General features: G+C 51.2%; 1 protein-coding gene across 4 annotated transcripts in view; it reads right to left on the bottom strand.

The window, feature by feature from the left end:
* Positions 1 to 3764: 3764 nt before the first annotated feature.
* Msra (methionine sulfoxide reductase A) overlaps positions 3765 to 11721 on the bottom strand; it is a 244881-nt gene continuing 236924 nt past the window's right edge. For all 4 annotated transcript variants that reach the window (XM_090353685.1, XM_090353684.1, XM_090353687.1 and 1 more), the window contains one exon: positions 3765 to 4005. In XM_090353685.1, the coding sequence (XP_090209811.1) occupies positions 3841 to 4005 (165 nt within the window). In that variant the 3' untranslated portion in view covers positions 3765 to 3840. The remainder of the gene's footprint in view (positions 4006 to 11721) is intronic.

Here is an 11721-nt window from a genome sequence, read left to right as displayed (position 1 = left end):
TCAGGGATCTGGGGAGGAGGCCACAGCGAGATGTGGCTGGAAGGGCTGCTTCAATTCATCACCATCTCTGTGACCGACTTTAGGACATCAGTCTGGTGGTGTTTGCTGCCAGAGAGAGAAATGTAACGCATAAACACACACTGAGGGCGGAGAGCTGAGCTATTTGGGACAGGAGACAGATAAAGAAATAGAAACTTCTCCCTATGGATTTTAGCTGATTTCTTTTCCCACTTCTTTATTTGAGCAGTGCCCCAATTCTGTCTCGTTACAAGTCAGCTAGGGTATCTGAGCACAAGATGACAAAGACTCAACTCCAATTTCACCAATTCCATCTGGGACAGAAAGCGAAGGGCAGGTCATGGACTTGTGTCTTCAGAGAGGGACTGGCACACACTTGCTGACTGCCCAGAGCACAGCACGGAGGCCTTCCAAGACCATCAGTGCTGGTCTCCACGCCGAGCTTCCTGGCCCCGGCTGCAGAGTGATCCCGTGGAATGATGAGTCCCGTCCACCCTGAGAGGAAAGTCCTGAAACCAGGTAACCAGGACACGCGGGCAGGTCAAGGCCAATGGACATTTAAACAAATGAATCATTTGTCAGCCTCATGTCCTGGTGGATGCTTGGGAGATGAGCAAGATGAGATAAATTTTCAGACATTGTAACCAACCGCCCTCAACTGGGGGCTTCTACAATGCACATTAGATGCCGGGGAAGGGGGTGCGAAATCTGAGTTATTAGAGCCTTGCTCTTTCTGAAGACTCCAAGGGAGTCTTGCCATAGACTCTGGAGTCGTGGAACAAAATTTCAGATTGTTCCAGAAATTTTCAGTGTTCCTTGATTTGTAGCCACATCACTCTGATCTCTACCTCAACTTTCGCATGACCTTCCTGGGTGCCCTTAGCTCACACATTCGTGTGTGTGTGTGTGTGTGTGTGTGTGTGTGTGTGTGTGTGTGTGTGCGCGTGTGTTCTCCAGATTTCTCTCTTCATGGCATTCAATGCCATTCCACCCTCATATAACCTCATCTCACCCTTGCAGGCCCTGGGGGCTGGGATTTGGTTGCATTATTCCATAGCAGCACAATTTTACCCAGAGTAATCAAATTACTTCATTAAGAGAGAATTGTAAAAGCAGGCAGATGGGTGAAAAAAATCTGTACAGGTATACAGAGTAACAAAGGTTAGGGTGACAGTGGATTTTTCATTAGAAGCCATGCCAGCCAAAAGGAAAAGAAACAAGAATGGGACCAAAATTTGTAATTACTGAAAGAAAAAGGTGGTCAGTGTAGAACACCATGTTCAGCAAAAAGCTGTTTGAAAAACGAAGGCAGAATAAAGGCTAAGCCAAACAGAGCATGGAGGAAAAGAGCCCAACAAAGGGACGAAGGACACCAGACATTTTAGCTGTATATTTAAATGAAAAATTATTTTTCTTTTTAGTCAAATGATTGGCTATTCACAGCAAAGTAGTAATGACACAACAAAGAAGTATAGCCAATAAGCTAACAAAGGAGACTGAATGGAATCAAATGTTTTCTAAGGAAGGGAGAAAAATAGTAATAGGTGAACAAGAACAAGTACAAAATAGCCACATGAAAGACAACAAAACCGTCACAGAGGCGATAGAAGTCGAACCATAAAAGTCATCACATGAATGTAACCCAGTTAAGGCTAGGGCTGTCAGACTGGACACAAAAGCATGATACAACTGTATGCTATGTACAGACTCACTTTAAATATTGATACACATCAACAAGCTAAAAAGATGGACAATTATATATCATGTGAAAAGAAAGCTGGAGTGATTATATTCATATAACAGGCTTTAGAATCAAGTATATTGTAAAGTATACAGAGGGTCATATAATAAAGGGTTAATTCCTCGAAGGATTATGATGATCTTAAATGTTAACTACTAAAACCATATGAAGACATAGATAGACAAGTTGACAATTGCACTGGGAGATTTTAACTTGCTCTTTTTTCTTTCTTTTTTTTTTTTCTTTTTGCCAGTCCTGGGCTTGAGCTCAGGGCCTGAGCCCTGTCCTTGGGCTCTCTCAAGGCTAGAGTTCTACGCCTTGAGCCATAGCACCATTTCCAGGTTTTTTTCTATGTATGTGGTACTGAGGAATCAAGCCTGGGTCTTCGTGCATGCTAGGTGAGCACTCTACCACTAGGCCACACTTATGAGCACTCTTTTTTCTTTTAATGGTACTGGGTTTGGACTCTGCGCCTCAAGTTTGCTATGTAGGTTCTTTACCACTGATCCATGCCCCCAACCCTGCTTTATGCCGATTCTCTTAAAGACGGACCTTCCTTCCTATCATGTGTGTACCATGAGTAACCTACTTTAGGGTTTCTTCTGCTTCTGGGATGACAGGTGCATGCCACTGCATCCAGTTTCCCTCTGTTGAGATGAAGTCTCTCAGATTAATTTTGCTTGGGCTGGCCTAGAATCACGACCTTCCCGACCTCAGGCTCTCAATAGCTTAGGATGTCAGGCGTGCAGCCCTGGGACCAGCTCTAGACCGAGAAGGTATCTCATGAACATTTCTGCCTGGGCTGTCCTGGAATGGCAACCCAATCCCCATCACGGCTCAGGATGACAGAGGCGTGCCAGGGCACCCAGTGATTCAAGGAGCCCCAACTGTAGGCTCAAATTCTGATCTTCCCATTCTGCTCCTGGCCTGAGTCCCTGGCATCTGGCCTGGCACATCTTTCTTAATCAGTGAGTGAGCACACAGAAGGTTGGTAAGGATAATGAAGTCGCAAGTAACACTCTTTGCCAACTTGACTTGATTGGCATTTATAAAACACTCCACCAAGAGCAGAATCTACAGGAAACACTTACCCGGGAGACGACCTTCTGGCCTACAAGAGCAGCACTGGAAAGCCTCACCTTCCCTGAGAGGGTCTGGGCCCACGGCCCTTGCTCTCAGCTGCTTGCCACCCACACCCGGCTGCCACATCATCCACATCGCCCTCAGCTCCCAAGTTCACCATCTCGTGGATACCTTCCCTAGCCTAACCTGGCCAAGACGGCCCTGCACACAGGCTCAGACCCCCAGGCCCCGCACCTCGTGTCCTCCATCAGGACACCCAGCTGGCTTGTTTATCCAGTAAACAAGTTCTTTGTCTTGAACAGAAGGTTCTGCAGGCAGAGACGAGGCATCTGCCCTAAGCACAACTGTCCCTTGGATTATCCATGTGACAAGCACCTGCAACATACCTGTTATTACTCATGTAAGAGCAGGTAAAATGAGCATGTTTCCATAATTTTCAATCATGGTATTTCCCATGAGGGGGTCATGAGCCCCCCCCCCCCAGAGCACGTCCCTGTGCTTTGGGACTAATATCCTTCCAATGTAGAAAAACAGAGACTCCAGGCTGTTGGTATTTCTGAATTGTAGATTTTTTTTTATTAGAACAAGCATTTCTCATAGCTGTAAGCAAAGCACTAGAATCATTAAGGTAACTTGCATCTTTTCTCTGCACAAAGAGGGCTGAGAAGGGCCAGAATGCCCCTTTCTATGCCATTTCTTTGAGTGATTAATCAAAACCATAAACGCTTGCAAATTATAAGGTAGTGGAGGGCAGGAGGACTCGGGAGGTGAGATGACAGCCCACGGAGCCAGCCCCAGTCACAAGCTAATCATTAGACCCCAAATGATCCAGCAAATTCCATGCTTTCCTCCCACCCACACTAGAAGACAAATGACATCTGATCCGCTGGCGACTGCACTTCCCGTGAATGTCCTTGTGGACTCCCAGAGGCCTGGCTCCATGTGGTAAGGCCGCTTTTGCCGACACCCTGGGACCCACCATACAACATGTGGCAAAGTTACGTTTGGATGCCCAGTGGACAGGAGAGGCCGGTGCCACCCAGGCCACAGTAGCCGTCGGGGTGCTTGCTCAGGTACTGCTGGTGGTAATCCTCAGCGTAGTAGAACACCGGCGCCTCCTGGATGGCCGTGGTGATGGGCCCGAAGCCGTGCTTCGAGAGGACCTGCCGGGAGAGGAGGGGGGAGAGACTGAGTCAGGACCGGCTGGCTTGGGGCTCTGCCAAGAGGGGTGGCGGGCGGGTGGTGAGCAGGAGCCCCAGGCTTAGGCCATGTGCCGTCTCCCACGGCGCTGTGGCACCATCGGTGAGTATGCATCTGGACCCACGAGGTGGGCTGGGCTCGAATGAGTGGAACTCTGGTTCATTCTCAGCTCCTGGTCCCTCTGCTGCTGCTGGTGCTGTGGGGAGCCAGTGCCCGTGCTCCACAGGGAAACCGTGGTCTGAGCACTCAGTCAGGGCTTTGGCAGGGGAGATGGCAGGCCTTCTCTCCCCACTAGCCCCTGCCTCCAGCCCTCAGGTGATGACTGGTTCCTCCCACGGCTTGGGGAGCAGGCCCCGCTCATTTACCTAGGAGCTTGGGTTTGTACTTTGAGCTCCAGGCCAAGGGCCTGGAAAGCCAAGTGGAGGACGCAGCCTGCGGGCCTTTCAAGCTGTCTGCCCTCCCCGTCTATGACCCAGTTGAAGTCCTGGTGGCACCTGCTCCCAGGGAGGAAGCTTGCCAACATACGTTGGGCCAGGAGAGCAGAGATATTTGGGGCAGAAGCTGGATTAGGAATAGATTGGGTCCCTGTGGATTTGGCCTCTTCTTGTCCCTGTTGGGTTTCTGCTATGCTCTCATTCTTTCTCACTGCAGACACTTCAGCATTGGAATGCAGGTGGCAGCGACGCAGCTCCTCTGCTGGCTGCACTGGGCACAGAGCTGCAGGGCAGGGCAGGCCCTGTGCCTTGCCAGGCCGGGGCCTCCGAGAGGCGGTGCTCCAGTCGGCAGGCAGTGGAGCCAGCGTTCAGTTAGCAGGAGTCGGAGCTTGGGCCTTCCCCTGAGCTTCCGCCTTTGCTCTCTTTCTCTGAAGCAGAGTGAGACAGATCAGGATCCTCCAGCTCAGAGGACAGGAATGGTGAACAACGCTCACCAAGGAAGCTCAGAGGCAGCCAGATTGCTTGCAAGGATTAGAAATAAGAATGAAAGCCATTCTAGCATCAGTTTTCTGTGCATGTGCATGTGTGTGCATGCACGCGTGCATGTGTGTGAGTGTGCGTGTGTGTGTGCGTGCGTGTGTGTGTGTGTGTGTGTGTGTGTGTGTTGTAAACGAGTAGTTACCAAGGACTTACCATACGCTGCTCTGTGCAAAGACTCACGCACGGTACTTTTAGCTCCCAGCAGCCCCAGGAAGTCCTATTCTTGTCTCCCATATTGAAAGGTGAGTGTCAGCTGGGGTCCTTGATGCTGCCGTCCTCAGCGGGCCTGAGGACTGCACAGGCACTGAGACTGCCTGCTACCCTTCTTAGGTTCTCCCACCAGCGAGACCAGCCCCCAGGGGGCCCGGATCAGAGTGCACAGAGAGGCCACGCTCCTCCCGGCCACCTCACTGGCTTCCAGGCTGCAGGTGATGAAAACCTTTGTGCAACCAGTTCTGGTGACTGGTGCATCTTCTTGGTATACTGAACTCTCGGTGGATTTCCTCAACCCTCTTAATGAGCCTGTGAACACTGAAATCTCTATAAAATCCTGCCAGCACTGGCGTTTGGGACTGGAATTGTGTTCAGAAAGCAGAACCTTCATGTGGATAAGGATTTGGGAGTCTCTTGCTGGGCACAGCTGGAGTCAGTCAGGAGGGACCTCACTGTGAGGGGTAAGCAGGGCCCCCTCCCACCCATGTGCAGTGCCAACGGAGGCCCTTAAATCGTCAGGCAGCATGATCTGGAAGGCGTGCCCAGAGGGACGCAGGGCAGCGAGGGGCAGGGTCATGCGGGTGGGGGCATGAGGTCGCGTGTGCTAGCTGTTTCTAACAAAGACTCAGTCCAGGACTTGATAATTGCAGCCCAAAGCAAGTTGAGGGAGCTGAGAAGTTCCATGATTGATGTCAGGTCAACCCTGCTGTTCTGGAGCTCCGGCCAATACCAGGGAACAGGCTTGTCCCCAGGGGCTGCAGATTCAGCATGTGAGTGAACAATGCATCCTTTGCAATGCCCACAGCCAAAGTGAAAGCACGCCTCCCTTCACCCTTGGAGAAGGTGGCAGGTCTGAGTGGCACTCACTTTCCACCCTTGCAGCCACCGAGCCCCTCTCCTCCCCGAGATGGCTCCATGCTCTGGGGAGGGGTTTGCTGTTTAGCTTCAGCACTTTGGTGCTGTATGGGACAGATGCCCGACCTCCTTCCCAGTCTCCTCCCCTTGTCTGGTCTGGATGCTCTATGGACGGCCAGGTCCTTGCTCCCTCAAGTGTGGGCAGCATCCATCGCTCTTCCTCATACCCTGCCCACCCTCTGTCTTCCTCTCCTTCACAAAATGGCTGCCCCTGTACCAATGAGAACGGCTACCTCATGCGTAGGAAGCCTCCAGAAGCTCCTCTAGGCAAGGCTAAAGCGGGGACCCTCCCCTGCCTCATGCCTCCACTGTGTCCTCTCCTGCCCTTGCAAGCCAGCCTCACAGCCCAAGGCCACCCAAGCGGAGCAGCCCTGGGGCAGGAGGAGGGCGGGACTGGAACACAGGCAATACCAGGCTCCACCACACGATGGCAGGCCCTGCATTCCTAAGATGGCCAGGAATCGGGGGAGCCACGGGAGACAGCACAGGCCCCAGAGCTACCCATTGGTACGGGGACAGGAAACGGGGGGGGGGGGGGTGGCTGCCTGGGTTGGCTCAGATCTGTCAGGACCAAGGTTTCCTTGCAGGTCAAAGGCCTAGGCACCACCCCTGACCCTGGCAGCCCCAGGGCTGAGCCCCCCAGGCTCATGTGACCGTCAGGCCCACTTCCACAGACACACAGCTTGCCCAGACTGCTCTGTGTTCCCTCATTTCCTACGCTCATGCCTTAAGGGGAGGTGGCATGAATGGCCTCTAACTTAAACAACTCTAGGTGGTGTGGCAATGGTTCAGGAAACTTCTGGAAGGGCACCTAATGGAAGCCATCAGTGCTCCTTCTCCCCAGATGCATTTCTCACCCTCGGAGAGAAGGTTTGGTATTCAGTAATTCCCAAAGCGCTCTAGACATCGGTCTTTCCAGACCTGAAGATGACTCTCTCCTCACCTTGTGCAAATCCCCGGGACTCAGCATATGCAGTCTGCATTTAGGCCTCCTGCTTGGCTTTCTGGTGCTTTCAAAGACCTGTGTTGAATTTACCAGGCATACATGGCCCACACTTTCAATCCTAGCCACTTGCGAGGCTGAGACCAGGAAGCTGGCGTTCTAAGCTAACAGAGCAGAAGGCGTTGCCAGAGTCCTTGTCAACAGAAAGGAGGCTTTGGGGGTACACACCGGTGATCCTAGCTACTACATGAGGCCAAACATGTCTCCTTTCTCCAGCCTAGCAATCCCGCAGGGCTCTCTCACTGCTCTGACATCATCCACCGAGGCACCAAAGCAGTTAAGAATCTTGCTCAAGTTCACATGCTGGAGACATCATGGTGGGTTGAGGCCAAGGACACAGGCTTGCCTGAGCGGGTTCCAGGACACTCGCCCCCCTCGCACACACAGGGACCCCATGTGGGGTCACAGCAATGAAGCCCTTAGGAAGCCGGCACGTCAGAGCGACAAAAGGCTGCCAGGAACTTCTCATGTTGGAGTTCCACAGGTCGGGGTAGAAGCCAGGAGGGGGGCTTGGCTCTGGTGACAGACACACGGAGGTACGCACATGTGGAAGACAGGGAGAGATAAGTGTGTGTCCCACGTGTGTGTGCATGGAAGCCTAGAAGGGTGCTGGGGACACGGTCACCTCGTCTTGTTCTTACTAGATTTTGGTTTTGACTCAGGGTTTTACTATGTAGCCTAAGCTAGTCTCAAACTTACAATCCTCCTACCTTCCCTGCGGGCACACACCAGCGGTCCCACCCTGCACGGCTCTGTTGGAACCTTTCACTTTTTAAGAATGCTCAGCAGTAGATTTTCATCTTGCGGGGAGGAGCAAGGGCTCGGATGAGCGTCCCACGATCCCTGTGGCTGTGCTTCCCACGGAAGCTCATAGCCCAATCCTTTCTCATAATTTCTAGGGTCCCCAGGAGGTCAATTAGGACCTTTAGATGGGGCCGTGGAGCCATCCTGGCAGCTTCCCTTCCCGCAGCGGCCACTACACCCAGGCCAGGCCGGGGAAGTGTGCGGCAGATCCAATCCTAGGTGAGCGTTTTGAAGACAAATTACTCTCATTGTGATCACAGTTGGAAAGTCCTCGAGGCAAGGAAAAATGGCCACGCTAGCTACAGGGAGTCAGCAGGCGAGGAAGAGAAACCTACAGTGCCAACTTCAACAACCTTTATTTTTGAAAGTCTCATGAAGCACGATGCGGGCAAACCCTTTCTCCTCTACCCACCAAAAAAAAACCTGGGGCTCAAGTGCTGGGGTTTAGGGGACCATTGTTTATGAATGCATGTATGTATTTCATTTTATTTATGAGCCTTACTTTCAGTGATATGAAATTACTTCCTTGGAATTCCAATTTATGAGACTGAGCCTGGTGGAAATGGAGGGTGGACTTGTAAGATCCACCCTCTAAGATCCAGGTTTGCCTTTAAGGTGAAGAATCCAGGCTAGCAGGAGTGGGGGCGGGGAAATGCAGTCACAATATTCAATGCATATCCTATGAAACCAAGAAAATGGAGGACAGGGATGGGGGAGAATGATTAAAGCAGTTACACTGATAAAGATGCATTATACCTTGTAATGGTAACGCCTTTGTACAACTACTAAAGATAATAAAAATATAATTTCTTTTAAAGCAAGCAAGACAGGAAGGAGGGTGTGGAATCTACCCCTCACTCTGCCCTCTAGTGGCTGCAGAGAGCCGGCACTGGGCACATCGTCTAACTCTACCTTTTCCTTCTGAAATGAGAGACCCCTTCAACATCACTTCCTCCTGGGTAAAATCCTGCTGTGCTCCTGCCTGCGCATACCCTCCACACAGATTCACGGTGCTTCGCCACGCCAATGCCCAAGTCAGCCGCCGTTACCCACGGGCAGATCTGGCTGACCAGAATGCCATCTGCAAAACTATGTGGGAAGTCCAGCAGTGGTGGCTCACACCTGTAATCCTAGCTATTCAGGAGGATTGACGTTCAAGGCCAGCCTGGCTAGAGGAATAGAGACTCCAATTAACCTAAAAAAGAATAGAAACGATGGGTTGGGAGTGTGGCCTAGTGGTAGAGTGCTTGCCTACCATGCACGAAGACCCGGGCTCGATTCCTCGGTATCAAATACATAGAAAAAAAGCTGGAAGTGGTGCTGAGGCTCAAGTGGTAGAGCTCTAGCCTTGAGAAAGTCCAAGGACAGTGCTCAAGACTGGCAAAAAAATTTTTAAAAAAAGAATGGAAATGGACGTATGGCTCACATAACAGAGCACCAGCCTTGAGCAATGCCATTCTAAGTCCTGAGTCCCAGCCCTGGCATATCCATGCATGCATGCACACTCACACCCACACACCTCCACACACAATGTGTAGGAAAGGTTACAATACAACTGGCATGGCTTGAAAATAAAACCACTAGCAAGAAGAATGCCATCTATTCTGAGCTGAGCAGACTCCTGAATGTCTGGCTCTGTGTACTGAGCTTGAATGCCAAGGCTGTGCCCACAGATGAGAGGCTTGCTGTAACACCAGGAAAGACCTCAGATCCACAGGAGCTCAGGCTGGGAAAAGATGCAACTGCCCCCTGGAGCTAATGGAAGGAGAACGGGTCTCCATAATACAAGCTCCTTCCATCAGCATGACAAGCCAGGAGTGCTCTGACCCCATCAGAGCGCATTGGCCTGTGTTGGCCTCTGAGCTGACGGGAGGAAAAGCAGAAGAGGAGGTGGCACAATTAGATCTAATTTGGTCCACTTAGAAGTCCTGCTTGTGCAAATGGTGACCCCTCAAACAGCGGTTCTAGCTTCTTGGGACACGACCGTGTGAACGGCGGTGGCCCTCCCCAGCTCTGCTGCTTTGCATACACGAATGACACTCATTAGCTATTCCTGTGTCTCCGGTACCTTCCAGGTAAATCACAAGGATTTTTGACGACAGGAATATTATTTGTAATGTAAAATGCCAGAGTTCCTGGCTAAGTTTGGTCTGTGCTGGCGGGTGGAGGAGTTCTGCTCATTGGCCCGACCAATGGGGCCCTAAAGCTCTGGAGCGCGTGGGCGGTGGCCATAGCTTATTCAAAGTGCAACATCTGGAACCCTAAAGTTCAACATCTGGTCCCTCTTCAGACCTACTGAGGTAGAAGCCACATTTTAAAATCACCTCCAGGTCGGGTGAGGGTGGCAGGCTATAGCAGTGGTCACCAAAATCCTTCCCCCCGCCCCCCGCCCGGTGCTCAGGCTGCCTCCATGACCTGCTTTGGCCAATAAGCTGCAGGCAAAAATGACTTCTGGTTCTAGAGCAGAAGCTATGAGACCCTTTCCTCCCATCGCCACAGTGAATGGCAGTGGCCCTGGCCATCAGGGCTCTGCAGGCCGGACCAGTGGGGGACACAAACAAAGCCCCTGGACAGCATTCTGACCCTGCCTTTGTTTTCCTGGTTTAAGGTGCAAAGAGGCCAGTGCAGGTGACATCACATGACGGGAATGTGGCTCACAGACATCACTTCCGTTATGCAACCATCGCCATTTGCAGCTGTTCCAGTTTTTTCTTTCCGCCCTTAGACTTCGGATCTCCAGTTCTGTCAGGTGTTCTGTCACAGCAATGGGGAAGTGAGGGTAGCAACAGGTGACGGGAGGGCAAGGGCAGAACCTGCCTAGGAACAAAGACTCCCAAACAGAATCTCCCAGGTCACGTCTCAGAGCAGCCCTCAGAAGATCAAAGACTGTCTGGGCTGGAGACCTTTCGTCTCCTCTCTCTGGCGAATCTCTGGTGCACAGTCCTAGACAGGTGCTTCAGAGAAGGACATTTCCTTTGGAAGCAGTTTCCCTGGTCAGATAAGAGAGCTTCAGAGAGAGCCCTTCGTGGGCCAGGGGCGGGGGACAAGAGGGCATTAGAAAGCCCTCGGTCCTGGGGCAGCATGAGCTCCTCCAAGCTCCTTCATTTAAAAGGGCTCAGCATGCCTAAGCACCCCACTTTGAGGGATCATTTCATGGGCCTCCACAGGCTGCATGTACCTTGGCTTGCTTACCCGTTTCCTAGAGTAAGGATAATTGTCTGCCTCTAGTTTTGGACACTATCTTTTAAAGCTACTGTAAACCTTTGGGGGACAAGTGTTCATGAACACAAGATTTCCTCCCCCAGGTAAAAGTCTAGTAGTGGGACTGCCAGGCCACAGGAGGTAAATATGAACTGATCAGTCAAACCAAACGCTTTCCCAAAATGGCGGTGCCACTGTGTGTCATTGCCAGCAATGCAGGAGGATTCCCAAGCAGCCAGCGCGGGACACTGTCGTCATAGCATAGCTATTCTAACCACGGATGGGGCTGGCTCACACTGCTTCTCACCTGAATCTCCCCAAGGGCTACTCATCTTGTAATGCCCAATACCTTTTAATGCTCTTCTTCTGTCTTTTGTATATCTGAAGTATTTGTTCAAACAATTATTCAGTTTTTCAGTTGGCTGATTTCCCTTCATTGTTGAATTTTTGAGAGCTCTATATTTTCTAAAAGTATATTTTGACCAAATTCATAATGCCTGCCTAAGACTTTATGTTCCCATTAAACTCCTTCATTCTGGACTGTTCGATGTGGTATGTATAATCTCTCT

The sequence above is a fragment of the Megascapheus bottae genome, chromosome 20 (genome assembly GCF_031878675.1).
Source record: "Megascapheus bottae isolate mThoBot1 chromosome 20, mThoBot2.hap1, whole genome shotgun sequence".
Lineage (NCBI taxonomy): Eukaryota > Metazoa > Chordata > Mammalia > Rodentia > Geomyidae > Megascapheus > Megascapheus bottae.
The sequence above is the reverse complement of the archived record's forward strand: the minus strand, read 5'-3'. Positions and strand labels throughout refer to the sequence as shown.